General features: G+C 43.4%; 1 protein-coding gene across 3 annotated transcripts in view; it reads left to right on the forward strand.

Annotated features, from left to right (window-relative positions):
- CFAP74 (cilia and flagella associated protein 74) overlaps window positions 1-15,431 on the forward strand; it is a 75,617-nt gene that overhangs the window by 9,598 nt on the left and 50,588 nt on the right. For all 3 annotated transcript variants that reach the window (XM_053400693.1, XM_053400692.1, XM_053400694.1), the window contains exons 6-13: window positions 3,681-3,785; window positions 6,002-6,175; window positions 7,510-7,620; window positions 7,720-7,822; window positions 8,747-8,904; window positions 10,091-10,298; window positions 12,361-12,555; window positions 14,616-14,789. In XM_053400693.1, the coding sequence (XP_053256668.1) occupies window positions 3,681-3,785; window positions 6,002-6,175; window positions 7,510-7,620; window positions 7,720-7,822; window positions 8,747-8,904; window positions 10,091-10,298; window positions 12,361-12,555; window positions 14,616-14,789 (1,228 nt within the window). The remainder of the gene's footprint in view (window positions 1-3,680; window positions 3,786-6,001; window positions 6,176-7,509; window positions 7,621-7,719; window positions 7,823-8,746; window positions 8,905-10,090; window positions 10,299-12,360; window positions 12,556-14,615; window positions 14,790-15,431) is intronic.

The raw sequence follows: 15,431 nt of genomic DNA on the forward strand, positions 1-15,431 counted from the left end.
CACAACATAAAAATACAAAATGAGAACCCAAAATGCATAATAGAAAGAAACCAACAGCCCTTCCCTTATGTGTGTGTCTGTGGGCTGGGTTTTTAATGTGACTTAAATGTATGATGTGTATGACATTTCAGAAGTAAATCAGGAGGTCTCCAGTTTTATTCTGGATCTGCATAACTTTTTCTGCCCTGAACTTACTCAAGGGCTTTAAGCAAGGCTCCCTCAGTCCCCACATCTGCAAAACAGAACTGACTTAATCTTACAGCAGAATTGGGGAGCATGTTAGACCCGAAGTCCCCTCAGCCCCAACCTGTGTGGCCACTGGTTAGGATGTTGGGTATTGTAGTCCAACAGCATTTGGATGATCACAGGTTTCCCATCCCTGCCTTGCAGGGTTGCTGTCAAAACTGCCACTAGATAACGTATCTGAAGCTCTCAGAACACTAGAAGTGCTATGCAAATCTTAAGTATTATTGTTAGGGGCAAGCTAGGTGAAGTACATAAAAGTTTGTAAGACCTTATTTTAGAGAGTTTTGGGTTGTAGTTCCACTCAGAGTAGACCTATTGAAGTCAGTGGAACGAAGTTAGTCATGCTCAATAACTTCAGTTGGTCTACTGTGCATTAAAGACAACCACTAGGTACAAAGGTGAAATGAAATCAAGCAAAATGTTCCCTTTTCATGGTTTCATACCATCATTATATCAGATTGTTAAGGAGAATAGGGCAAGATGGCACTGTACTGCTACCAACCCTTTGCTCATGGGACTAATTTAAATTTGACAGTAATTTCTAATGGCTTTGTTCACTGAGGAGAAAGCAATAATAAGGCACACAAATGTGTTTAGCAGCAGGATGGGCTTCTGATTCATTAACCAAATGCAAAGTTATGATCATAATTTTGTTCTGAGATAGAATAGTATAATCCTGAAGGAATTCCAATTATTTCTTGAAACTTATGGCTCCCCCTCCTATTCTAAACAGCAGTGTGGTTATGTGAAGTCCTTGTTTGTTTTGTTCTCCTTAACCTTTTGATGACACTCTTCTTCTGTTAAAATTATGAACTGCACTTGACTTCATGTTCTTTCCATCTACTAAATTCTACAGTTAAGGGTTCTAAAAAGTTGCTACAGAGCAGGGATTGGAGGAACCTGTGGCTCTCCAGATGTTGATGGACTCCACCTCCCATCAGCCCCAGTCATCAGGGATAACAGGCTCCTATCTATGCTGTAGAGTTAGTACAGATGCCCGATAACTGGAGTAGTCCACACATTGTAGTGATCTCTGCAAATGTTTTCAGCTCAGAAAAAAATACACATTTGGAGGATGCTTCATCATAAAAGCAGACATCAAATCAGATTTTCCAAATGATTATTTCAATGCTAGCCAAAGCACAAAAGGCTGACTTGCTTGTTGTTAGGCTCATACTTGTCAATTCTTTCTAGTTGGTCTCAGTTCTTCACACACTGATACTTTCTGATCTGTGGTACTTGTTTAAAAAACTAGGTGTTCAAGAATGACCCAAGTGTACTCTCTTCACTTCCCAGCAACAGGCATTCAAATGCACACTACCTCTAGTTGTGGAGACCAGGGGTCAGCAAACTTTTTCAGCAGGGGGTCGGTCCACTGTCCCTCAGACCTTGTGGGGGCCCAGACTATATTTTGGGGGGGAAATATGAAAGAATTCCTATTCCCCACAAATAACCCAGAGATGCATTTTAAATAAAAGCACACATTCTACTCATGTAAAAACACGCTGATTCCAGGACCTTCCGTGGGCTGGATTTAGAAGGTGATTGAGCCGGATCTGGCCCCTGGGCCTTAGTTTGCCTACCCATGGTGGAGACAGAACATAGCTATTGTGGCTAAAAGCAATTGGTAGTCTTGAGCTCCATGAATTGGTTTATTCCTCTTTTAAAGCCATTCACAGCTAGACTGTAAACTAGAAGTTTGCAGGTACATGGGGAGGAGTATGTGACTCATCCCCAGTGATGAGTCGGCTAGCTGGAGTGAAGTCAGCAGATCTATGTGCTTAAATTTCTCCACCATGCCCAGTTGGTCCTTCAGCATCGTCTGACATCCCACGTGACGGGAATCATGGGCTGCAATGGCAAACACCCAGCTGGGATGGCCTGTAAGTGACTCCTCCAACCAACAGCTCAAGTCTCCTTGTAGACCTGGTGTTATGTACTGAGTTGAATAGGATCCAAACTGCAGCAGTCAGATTGATCCTAGAACAATAGGATCCAAATTGCAGCAGTCTGATTGGTCCTAGAACAATGCAGCAGTATGATTGGTTGGCAGGAACCACCCAATCATGCTCCAGATATAAGTGAATCCACAACCTGATTGGCTTACAGTAGAATTTCAGAATTAGCCAATCATGTGCAGCCCATTGTGTAAATAATGTATATAAAGCAGATACTTTGAGGGGACTTTCATTCATTCCTCCTCACCACTATGAGCTGAATAAAGAGCATGAAATCACTTTGCAACTCTGAGTATATTTCACCTGGTTGGCACCATTTTTCAGAGGACGAGGCAGGCAGATGTAACCATTCTCCCTTGCTCCTCTTTCTGCCGGCTTACTCAGAGAGGGCAGATGAAAGGCAGAAGTAGCAAGAAGGAAGAACACCAGGAGCAGGGGAAATTAGCAGGGAAACAGGGGCCTCTGCAGGTGCCCAGTGATGTCTGCTACTGGTTCGAGTCCTGGAAAGTTAATGTGGCCTTGTTCAAGGCCGTCTTAAACATATCCGGCACCCTGGTGCAACTATCTCTCTGGCGCCCCCCGTCCCCCGTTTCTCAGTGTTGTCAACCTTTTTTTAAAGGGGGGCTGATCACAGCCCAGATGGCCTCCCACACCCTCCTGCGAAGCCTCCCTCTAAGCGCCTGGTGCCCCTTACCTGCCCCCGTCCGGGGAAGTCCGCGCGACAGGAGGGCCAGCAAGCAGATCAGGTGGCTCACCAGCTGTCCCATCCTTGCTCGGTGCTGAGATTTCACAGGGTGCTTCCCTGCTCCGCTCACAGACTCAGCAGGGAGGCAGCAGGCAGCGATGCAGCCAGAGAGGGGTGGGAGAAACACACCTGCCCCGCCCCACCCCGACCTCCGATTGCACCTACCAGGCAGCCCCGGCAGGAGGGGACAAAAAGGGGCTTCCCTGAGCTGGACGCAGCATGCTCCAATGGGCGGCTGAGAGGAGAGGAGCGGGCTGCCCCAGAGCGGGCACTCAGCCTGTGGCGCCCTCCAAAATCTGGCGCCCTGGCACCCTGCACCACTAATGTCTATGGGTAAGATGCCCCTGACCTTGTTCACACCTGATAAACCAATCTCCTGTGTTTTAAAATATATTAGTTACAAAATGTTGTAATATGTTTTCTGTTCCTTTTTCTTTTTTTACTCGCAAACCAGTTTAAAATGGACTGTAAGGTCTGCAAAAATGCTGTCCATGGTTATTGTCATTCACATTGTGTAGATGTTTTTAAGGAGATTGAACGGGGAATGGACACTTTAGGGACGTAATTGAAAGACATTCTGTTAATATAAACTGGCAGAATTCTGAAAACATAAGCCTTTACCCCTCAAGGCACCATAATTGTTTCTCTTTTTTATGTGCCAGGTTTTAACATTCATTATTTCCATTTTTCTTCTTTTCTCTTTCTCTCTCTTTCCCCCCTTAATGTAATAGTGCCGCCGTGTTCCGCCTACAGGCAATGCATCGACGTGTGTGTGTTGAACTGGGAAATGAAAAGGACCTTGAGTCAAAAATTACTGCAATGCTGAACGAAAGCCTGTAAGTTTAAAGAGCACAAAAGAGACAGAGGCAGGATTGATCATTATGGTTTTCTATTAATGCAACCTAGCAATTTAGCCCTGAGTCCAGAAAAACCTACTTAATGTTTTTTGGTTTTTTTAAAGTGGAGGAATTAATCAATAAGTATGCAAATGTGTTAAGGCCTAATGCTTGGATGGAAGGAAAATGTGAAAAGACAACCACCCTCTTAAAGAAAGTTTGAATTGCATTGTGGAAACAGTTTTATTTATTTGTTTGTTTATTTGTTTGGTCTTGTGGCATCATGGGTAAAACTGAGATGCCTAGAAATATTTTTTCACATGATGTTGATTCCTTCCAACTGTCAGGCACTGGGTAAATCTTCTGGTCCTTCCTTCCCACCCCCCTCCGCAGCAAGAATGTGAGGGGGCAGGGGGGAAGCAGAAAGTGCCCCATCTCCTGAACCTTCCGTTGTCATTTGTGTCCTCAGTGCAATCCAGAATAAACTTGCAAAAAGAAATCATGTATTTTTAAAATGCAGCTTTGATTTAGGTTACTAAATGATTCTTTGGATAATTTAAGTGTTCAACATACATATTTGTAGAAAAAGCACTAGTTATTTTCTCTTGCACTCATACAATTAACTGCTTTGTAAATGAAACTTTGATATACAAGCTGCACCAAATGAAAGCAACTGCTAGTATTAAAGACATTTGGAGCAGGAAGGGAGCTTAATGGGGTCATCCCATGCCCCGAAAGAGGACCATTTCTATCTAAACGATTCCCAACAGATGTTTGTCTAACCTACTTCTTCCTCAAACTTTCTATGATGTTTTGATGGAGCTCTGCCAGGCTGCACTGGTTTGGCCTGCTTCTCCTTTTGCAACAGAGGGAGGAAAGTCAATCCTTCCTTTTCACACTTGAGATAGAAATTGCCTGAAAGGGGAGAAGAGGCAGTGCGGTATTCTGGTTAAGAGTGTTGGACTAGGATGAGAGAGGAGTGTTTGGGGGGCTGAATTGTCAAAATAATGGCTAGTTCAGCAATTTATGTTTGAGCTGGCATAATAGTCAGCACTGCATGCTCTTAACTGATGCCTTGCATGTTTGAAATCATGCTTTACGGAAATACAAGGTATTTGTCTTTTGAGGGGAGAAAAACCCAATCCTTTTTATTTTTGTCTCTGAGGTCACACCACTGCTGCAGCCACATCAAAGCGAGTCCAGGATGAAGGGCTTATGGCAGAGCTTGAGCAGCTGATTAACCAGAGAGCAGCCTGACTCCTGCAGCTGAATTATATAAAAACTTAAGAAACGGGGGAGAAACCTTCCATGGCACTTTTTTTAGTAGTGTGATGAGTGGCATTTGCATTTTTAAAAAATATTTTTTTAAAAACGGCTGTCAAAAGTGGCCTCAGCTGGCCCAAGCTAATTCAAAGGATTGGATGAAATTGAGGGTTTTAGTATTTGGTATGCAAAGGACCACATGTGATTATTTTTTAGGCGTTGCCTTTGGGTTATATTTAGCCAATGGTAGTCCTACTTAGAGTAGACCCAATGGCGCTAGGCGACATAACAATCTATTAGTTTTAGTAGGTCTACTCATAATAGGACTTGGTTAGATACAACCCACTAAGTCTCTAGAGACTTACTCTTGGGTAAGTGTGTATAGAATTGTAGCATAAAACATTTATCACATGATGAAACCAAAATAACCTAAGTTTTGTAATGATGAGAAACATTGGGCAGCTATGAAAAAATGTTGCTGTATCAAGTGCTCCTGTTCAGGGTTCAAAGTAGCTAGTCATGCCTGGTCTACGGATACTCCATTCTGTACTCCTGCCCACTTGATGTTTGGTTTTCAAGCCCTGAATAGCTAGTAAGCATTCTGTTCTTATTGAGCATGATGCATCCTTATTGGGCTGTTGTGTGGGTGTTTGGGAGGGAAAATTCTGGCTAATGAGCTGAAGGTGGTTTCTCTGTTCAGTAGCTGAAAAGTGAGTTTTACTTTCATGGTGTTTCTATAGTGTAATGTTTCATTTTATTTTCCACTGTCAAATATTTTTAATCTGTGACTTGGCAAGCTTTCACCTGATTTGGTGTGTTACTGTAAGCTGTGGTCAGTTTGAGGGGAAAATGCAGGATGGTTCCCATCCACAAAGTGCTAGCAAATTGCTCAGCGGTCAAGTCAGCAGACGTCCTTAATTATTGCTTGTTCTTCCTTTGTCTGTTTTTATAAGACTCGAGATGTGGAAGATTGAAATTGAGCAGGGCAATTTTTCTGAGCTCCGTAACCAGATCAAACAGGATGAGGAATATTTGGACCAGCAGAACCAAATGCAAGCAGCAGAACGCCTCCAGAACCAGAAGAACCGAGCTTTGCAGCTAAACCAGAGGTGGCTGGCCATGGAGAGGTAAGTGAGGTGTGTGCTGCAGTCTTCCCCAACTTAAGGCCAGCCCCTCCAGATGCTGCTAGACTAAACTTGGAGTGGGAACCTCGGGCCTAGGGGGCAAATATGTCCCTACTTGCTTCTTTATCAAACTCTCCCCAAAGTTATATCCCTTCTTCTCAGACCACACCCTGCAGTGGCCATGCTTTGCATCCCCCTTGAGTGCTTTTGGCTGGCTGAAATGTGCCCTTAAACTCTGATAGCACCTCTTGCTTGCTTGCTTGGAAGGAGGATAGAGAGAGGTGTGTATAGAAACATGCCTACTGTATAGAGGTAAATTTTACAGTCATTGCTCCACTGGCATGTGGTCCTTGGAACCAGAAGGAAATGTGGCCTTCAACCTGAAAGGGTTCCCTACCCCAGGACTAAATCCGTTGGTCATGCTGGTTGGAACTGATGGAGGTTTTATTCCCAACAATATCTGGAAGGTACCAGTGCAGGGGCCACTCTGGAATTGTTTCCCGAAGTCTCCCCATCCATATTTCTCCCTGGATTTTGGAGTTCTAAATTACCTGCCTTAGTTCTCAAGCTGCAACCAATGCAGTAGGAACCTTCTGTCGGTTTTTCTTTCCTAGTGTTCTTGCCTCAGTATACTGCAATGTAGCTGTCCATTTCTCCAGCTCCTTCATATCTCTTCCACTTAGCGATGCATACTTGTGTACTGATAAATCATTATAAAATAAGAGATCATCATTGAAATATGTGATGATGGAACAAAGTTTGTTTCTTGTTGTTCCAGAAGGCAGGACCCAAACTAATGCCTGCCCCTTCTTCACTTTCACATACCCGCTTTATACAGCCCACCTTTTTCCTGGTTGGACTGCCCACCTGAATGGGACCTGCTTGCTTCCAGATCACCAGCCTGACAGCAAACTTAGTTAACTTCTGAAGTTCCTGTCACTGCTGGATCCAGCTTTTTTGTGTGGTGGTTCTTGGGTAACATGTTTTTAGTGGGCGCCAGCTCCTTACTGCTGTTGATGCTGCTGCCATCCATTAACTTGCCTCTTCCTCTGAGTTTCAGTAGCAGCAGCATCCAGGGAGGGAAGGCGAATTGGGCAAAGGTTAGTGCTCCTTCTTGCTCCTCTCTCTACTTGTAGAGGGCAAGTAAACAGACAGCAGCAGCAATGAAGAGGAGTAGCAGGGCTAGGATTAGTAAAAGGCCCCTTCTGGATTGTGGACCTTGCCAGGTGCCCACAAAAACCAACCCCTGACACCAGCCATGGTCCTACTAACTCAAGAATATAAGCCAGGCATATAATGTTATTTTGTTTTGAAATCTGTGTTTCGCTTCTCTATAGAAAAATACAGAAAGCCAGGGATGATTACGAGCACCGTCTTTCCAAAGCATTGGAAGATGCACAGAGGAACCATGAAAAAGCAGTCAAGTTTCTGAAGAAAAGTTTGGGAAGGTTTGCCATTTGCACTTCATTAAAATTTTAAGTTTTCAATAACAACACTGGGAATGATAGATGCAGCCATGAACTTGACTGGATTTGCTCCTCCAATAGGATCCGTGACAAAGAAGCAAGCGAGGAACAGAAAAACCAGGAATATATGCAAAAGAGGATGGAAACTGTGTTGTCCCTGAAGAACAACATCTCTTCCAATCGGGTATTAGCTTTATTTTGAAGTTCTTTGATTTTTCTAAGCATGCCTTGGAATCCTTGGGTAGACCAGCTTTCCCAACTGAGGAGTCTGTTTTAGCACCCCTTGACAGGACTACACAGTGGTTAAAGTATTGGGCTAGGATTCAGATCAACCATGAAGCTCAGTTGATGACTTGGGGCCAGCTGCTGTGTCTTAGCCTAACCTACCTTACAAGTGTGTGCAGATTATGTGTATTGCTTCAATTGTGAAGGAAAGGAAGGATATATATGTAATAAGAAGAGTTTGGATTTGATATCCCACTTTATTACTACCTAAGGAGTCTCAAAGCGGCTAACAATCTCCTTTCCCTTCCTCCCCCACAACAAACACTCTGTGAGGTGAGTGGGGCTGAGAGACTTCAAAGAAGTGTGACTAGCCCAAGGTCACCCAGCAGCTGCATGTGGAGGAGCGGAGACGTGAACCCGGTTCCCCAGATTACGTGACTACCACTCTTAACCACTACACCACACTGGCTCTAATTACAATCTCCCTTCTAACGACCACCAGTGTTGCTATTATATGGAAGGTGGAGAGCATTTGAAAAGCTGGAATGCTTGCAACCTGTTTCAAGTCCAGTGGAAGCTCACTGGCATCTTGGTTAGGTTGGAAATGGATTGCACTTTTTGAAACCAGTTTTAACTCTGTGTTGAAATCAATGTGTCTTCAGTTGGTTTCGACAGGCAGGGTGCCTCCTTGATAACAGGGGCCAGCAGGGCAAACTTCAACCCTATGGCAAAGGCCCTCTTATCCCAAGGGTCTTCAGTTGTAGGTTGATGTCCCTCTGTCTGGCATGTTTAAATATGTAGTGCTCTGCAAATTTATCTTAAGTTTCTTTCTTGTGGAACTGTGCACAAATGAATCTAACCCCTCCCCTGCACCAATATGTAGGAAAAGCTCCGAACTCACCAGGCTCAGAACAAAGCCAACTTTCTTGATGCTCAAGAGCAAGAGCAGAAGATGAAGGAAACCATCGAGGCCCAAGGACACAATGTCACCCGGGAGGCTTTTCTCTATAAAAGACAGGTGGAGTTTGAGAAGCGGAAGAAGTGAGCTGCCACTTTTTTTTTTGCGAGTGTGGGGTGGGGGGGGATGGTAGTACTTTTTAAAAAGGAACAGGAAACTATTTGTGTCTCTTGCAATGAAGATATGAAGTCTCAAACTTAGAGGAAACTACCAAGTGAACACTGGTTTATATAATATCTAACTCTGGAAAGGTGTGGGAGGCATTGCATCACTAAAGACAAAGATTAGATGAAGGTTTTTATGCTTTGCTTGCTGGGTCTTTCGAAAAAAAGAAAGGAAGGCATTGGCATTGTGCATTAAGTCATTTATATTATTAGGTGCTGACTTTCTAGGGATTCTCTGAGAGTCATCTTAGGCTGCATAAAGCTACCTGTAAAAACACATAAGATTGTCACCCCAAAATTTGTTTAGCCTGACTCTCCTCTAATGAGTCCAATGTGACATAAAGTATGTGATTCTTGTCTCTACTCTCATAACTTGGCTACACATGCTAGACCACACACCAACCCCAGCTGCTGATAGTAGAGTTCCAGGGATTGCTTACGCACAACCAGACCCCTTACTCATGAGGTGTGTGATGACTTTGGGTCTGTAGACACATGTTGTGTTGTTACTCTGCAGCCTGGGCTCAAGGACAGAGCGGTGGCTTCAAGGGTCCTTTAGCACGTCAACCCACAGGGCTCCTCAACAGGATCCTTGGCACTGACTGAAGGAGACCTGGCTTGACCCTCAAGGTCCTCAACTGTTTCGTCCTCTGAGGACTCAGTGTCTGGTACCAGGGAAGAGCAAGTCACAACAGTGGAGTTTATCAAGCTGACGTTAGATAGGCATCTGTTGGAGCTGATCTAACTATGGGCTTGATGTATTGGGCAGGGAGTTGGACTAGATGCTGTACAGCATGGGTAGGCAAACTAAGCCCCAGGGGCCGGATCTGGCCCAATCACCGTCTAAATTCAGCCCACAGACGGTCTGGGAATCGGCGTGTTCTTAAATGAGTAGAATGTGTTCTTTTATTTAAAATGCATCTCTGGGTTATTTGTAGATAACACAGGGTTACTTAGCTGGCACAAACTATACATAAGCCTTGAAAGGGAATACCTTGCCTATGCAAAGAGAATGCTTTTTTCTATTCTATATTCTTTTTTTTCAAATTATAATAACATTCCAGCTGTTTAGGTGAAGATGAAGCCATCTTTGCTTTCAATACAGGGAATTTGTGGAACAGCAGAAAGCAAGGAAAATTGAGATTGTCAGTCAGATTTTGAAAGAAGATGCTCAGATGGAGAAAGTGAAGAAGCAGTCGTGCCCACAGACCCTGAAGAGCCAGGATAAGCTTTCTGACGCTGTAAAATGGCGCATGAAAACATGGCAGTACATCAAGAAAGCATGTGATGATGCAGTGCCCACTGTTTCACAGGTAAACAGAAGTGTAGCTAGCCTTTGAAACTAAGGCGGGGAAGTTTTTTCAGCGCAAGGGCCACATTCACTTCAGGTCAACTTTCCGAGGGCCTGATGCCAGTGGTGGGCAGGGCCAGAGGTAAAAGGGGGTGGAGCAACAAATGCAATTTTTTACCTTTATACATTAATCCAGTTTGTACAGAAAAAAAAATCACTTCTTTATTCTCCTTTCAGACAAGTGGTAGGCATTGTCTGGGTTCTCCAGCCAGGCAAACATTTGAGGTGCTCAGCAAGGGCCAATGAGGGCTGTGGTCTGTGGAGAGTTCTGAGGGTCAGACAGACAAACCTGGAGGGCAGCATTCACTCCCCACACCAGGCCTAAGGTTTCCCACTTCTGTCTTTAAGGGCTGATAAATCAGTGGTATGGCTGTCCTAGTTTGAAATGCCTGGAGTTCCTTCCTTTTTTGGGATACTGGTAAAGGTAAAGGGACCCCTGACCATTAGGTCCAGTCATGGCCGACTCTGGGGTTGCGGCGCTCATTTCGCTTTATTGGCTGAGGGAGCCGGCGTACAGCTTCCGGGTCATGTGGCCAGCATGACTAAGCCGCTTCTGGCGAACCAGAGCAGCGCACGGAAACGCCCTTTACCTTCCCGCTGTAGCAGTATCTATTTATCTACTTGCACTTTGACGTGCTTTTGAACTGCTAGGTTGGCAGGAGCAGGGACCGAGCAACGGGATCTCACCCCGTCACGGGGAATCGAACCGCCGACCTTCAGATAGGCAAGTCCTAGGCTCTGTGGTTTAACCCACAGCACCACCCACGTCCCTTTTGTTTGGATATGGGTAGGTAAATAGTACCAGACCTGTAGGGCTCCTGGTTCAGTGTTATTGCCACCTTGGGCTCCTTTGGAAGGAAGGGCTCAATAGAAAGTTAATAATTAATAAATAAGAATCCATTTAGGAATTCACTGACGTACGGTGTGTTGCTGATGGCCACTAGTTTAGATCCAGATTATAAAGAATGCAGGATCTGTTTTAATTCTAGAAACAGCAGCTATGTCTTGGTAGGGAAGAACAGACCTTATAGATTGGGACTGTGACCTCCACTGTTTCCACCCTAAAAATCAACTCTTCAGAACTACTGTTTGCCTCTTAAAGTTCTATTTCTTGCAATGACACCTTTGGAGGTAGATGATAGGAGCAGGGGGAAGGATCACCCTCCTTCTTATACACCACAATCCCGATCCAAGATCCCTCCCACCACTCACTATTTCTAGAAGAAAAACGAATCCTAGGGAATGCATAATCTAGCCTGGGTCTTGGCACCTAACTACATGTGATGTTAACGGTGTGATTAGGAACATCAGATGCTGCTTTATCAAGTCAGACTCATTGGTCCGCCAAGCTCAGTATTGTCTACACTGACTGGAAGCAGCACTCCAGGATTTCAAGCAGAATCTCTCCCAGCCCAAAGTTGTTGGTTGAGCTTTATTTGCAAAATCTATTTTAAAAAATGATGTTTTTGAGCTATTTTTAATAAAACACGCCAAAATCAAGACTACCAGCATTGGTTGCAATACGTCTGGATTTTCCTGGACAGTTCAGCGATTTCCTCTGGACACTGCTTCTGACTGCATTATTCTGGCTATGTCCAAGAAATTCTGAACGCATGGCAACCATAGTCAAATTAGACAAGTTAATAAAAGGTGTATGAATGGCTGGCTATTGGAATTAATAGCTAAGGAGAACTTCCTGGTTTGGTGATACTATTTCACCAAATGCAATTTGATGCAGGGGTGCTATTGCCTTAGTGCCCATAGTCTGAGTTTCCTGGAAGCTTCTAATTGGTCACTGAGGAAAGCCAGACTCCTGGACTAGTTTGGGCTGCTCTTGCTTAGAAATGCATGATATGTTGTTTTGTAATATTGTCAAGACGTCTAGATCATTTGTCAACGTAAAAAATAAAATATATCTCCAGCATTTTCCCCCTATGTAATTTTAATCAGTAAAAGTTTCAAGGTGGTTTAGTCTGTTTCACCAGGGTAGCCAGGCAGTCACTCGTGTTTTTGTATTGCAATAGAAACATTGGCGTTCTCCTTCACCTTGCGCCTCACTTGATGACAGAAACTTACTTATGGGAACATCTCAAGAGATGATTGCAGAAACCAAATACCGAGAGGAGGAGGAGGAGGAAGAAGATGGGAACACCCGGGATGAGACACTAGCAAAGCCAGAGTTTACGGGAATTTGGAATCAAGAGTGCAGCGTGCCCCAGGTTCATCATGCTTTACTTACTTTTTTGTTTATTTATTTGGTAGGACCACACTAGATCTCCTTCAGCAGAAGAGGTTCTGCTAAGATAGGTTACTCCTTTGATGTGGGTGGGTGTGGGTGCCCTATCAGTCCTTGAAGAGTCTTAGCCTGTTGTTGTGAGAGACCCCACCCACTGCTAGAGATGGGAGAATTTGTCAATTTTGGTTTCTCTCAGTTTCACATTTTTACTTTCAGTTCTCCACATTTCCATATCAGTTTGCATTTTTTAAAGTTTTTGTAAGAATTTATCAGCATTTTTGTGTGCATTTCCCTAAGTTCTACTCAGAGTAAACTCATTGAAATTAGCAAACTTTAATCAGCTGTGTCTATTAACGTTAATAGGTCTACTCTAAGTAGGACTGGCATTGACTATAACCCACACCTCAATTTTGCCTAATGTACTGATTTTTGCAAAACAGTTTTTCCTAATATAATGCATTTTTGTATGTTATTTTGTATGCACAATTTATCCTATTATAAGCATTTTTCTGCTTATTACTTTGCTGAAGAACTGCATTGCAAAATTCAGAGAACTGTGAATCTCAAGGGATGATTGTATTTCAGTTTGCTTATTGCTTCAGGAAGTAGAGATTAGATAGCTTTTTTAAGTGTATGGTATGGATATGACCCTAGTTTGCATGTTGCATTAAACCATAGTTTAATTGAGTGGACCAGGACAGAAATGGTGTCTCTTTACATCTCTGTGAAACTGGCACTCCCAAAGGACCAGTATATCAATGGTTTTCAGCTTCCTAATGTTATTGGATTGATGCTTCTCTCATGCCATTTTCAAACTGGCTCCCCTTCGCCTCAGTTCTGCTTGGAGAAACATTTGGTTTGCCGAAACTCTTGTTAGGATGCTCTGTTTTAAAGGAGCTGAAGTCTGGGACTATTTTCAAAAGCATTTCTTCTCCTAACTGGGGTGGGGGGGGCGAGGTATCTGGCTTAGTCTTGCCTCAGAGATTTGTGAAGACACATATCACTTCATGTTTGCTGGCTTGTTTGACTGTTGCGACTGAACATGACATTCTGTTGAGTTGGTGATGGAGATGATTTCATGTGGAAAAAAGAAATCCCTTTTCACCCTGCGCTTGAAACAACAGAGCGACTCTTTAGAGCACTGCAGCAGTGTTAAAGGCTTGGAAGACAAATGAATAATGTACATTCACAAAGTGGAAACCTCTGTTTCACTCTGTTGCCAAAACCTTTGTGTTCTGTTCTCCGGTGGCTTTTGGGAGACAACTGTGGGCCAAACTCTGGCCCAGTTTGTACATTGTTGCAAACCATAGTTATAGTGGTTTACAATGATAGGTCCTTTTAAAAATCTGTCTTCTCAGTAGTGTATGGATGGAACATATCACAATCCCTGACTTAGGACAGGATTTAGCTAATGAGTACTATCAGCAGAAGCTCATGCAACGGCTTTTGCTTGTGCAACAGGGATCCCCCCTGTGCCCCCCTCCATGATGGAGGGGTTGTAGTAACCCCAAAAAGGCCACAGGGGAGGAGGGGAATTGTTCCTCTTCATGGTTTCATTGATGGATCAGAAGGGTACACTGTTGAATTCTGCCCCTAGTGGTATGTCTGAACCAGGGATTGTAGTTTTGTTTCTTTGCTGTACTCTGGTGTGCAAACAAGGCCATTATGTGATCCAGAAGATCAGCCAGGAAGATTTTTCACATTTAATTAAAAATAATAATAATGACAGAAATTCTTCTCTCAGTTTGAAATCCTAATGCGTTCCACATCATTTTCTCAGTTTACAATCATGGTATTTGAAGCTGGAGTGGGCGAGAGGCTGGGCTCCTGTATGTTTCACCCAATGGCACAATTAGCAACTTTAGGGAATGAGTTTAACCTTCTCTTTCTGGTGCTGTGGGCCTCTCTGCAACTGTCAACTAAAGCCCTGCAAATAATGAATAGCCTTAGCAAAAAAGAAAAAAAGTGAAAAAAATATTCCCCATCTTTGAAATAACCTAATCATGTATCTCCTTCTCCCCGCTATGGTTTCACACTGCTAAGGTGCCAGATGTTGGTTTAGACTCCAAACCTGTTGGTGCATCTAAACTGGAAAAGGAGATATTTTCTCAAAACTTGGAGAAGCTGCATAGTGGAATTATTCGCAAACATAAAGTCTGTGGACTTGAATTTAGAGGGTGTCCTTTCTATAGCAAGCCAAGCCTCATTCACTTTAAGGTTAGTATGGGGTTTCCGTGGGGGTGGGGGATAGATCGGGGCCTGGGTTGTTGTTTTTTGGTGTGTGTTTTTAAAAAAATTAACAACTGAGTTTACAGCTCTGGAATGAGTAGAAATGGCCCATTGACTTCTGGTGGCTTTAATTCATACTCTAACAATATGCACAAAACAGGATTTCCTACTCTGGCAAAGTTTAAGTTTCATAAAATGATGATGATTATGTTTCCGTCCCACCCTTCCTCCATTGATCTCAGAGCAGTGTACACGGTCCATTTTATCCCTGCAACAACCCTTTGAGGTAGGTGAGACTGAAGGCAGGGGGAGATACAGTGAGACACTGACCCATAGTCAAACAAGTTGAGTGGGTGATTTAGTCCAGCACTGCAACAACTAGACTGCACTTACTCTCCAATTATTCATCTAAGAAATCTTAGTTGATTAATCAATATCACATAGGAATAGCTTTCCATGCTGCATGCATATTTCTTTATTTGTGTGGAGCAATGTCTATACACACACACACACAGCTTCGTACTTAAAGAAAGGGGAAACATAAGGCTCTGAAAAATTCAAAAGGTATTCAACAGATTGACTCAAATATATTTAAGACACTTACAACATATTGAAACATATTGTGCATTC

Source organism: Podarcis raffonei, chromosome 8 (genome assembly GCF_027172205.1).
Source record: "Podarcis raffonei isolate rPodRaf1 chromosome 8, rPodRaf1.pri, whole genome shotgun sequence".
Classification (NCBI taxonomy): Eukaryota; Metazoa; Chordata; class Lepidosauria; order Squamata; family Lacertidae; genus Podarcis; species Podarcis raffonei.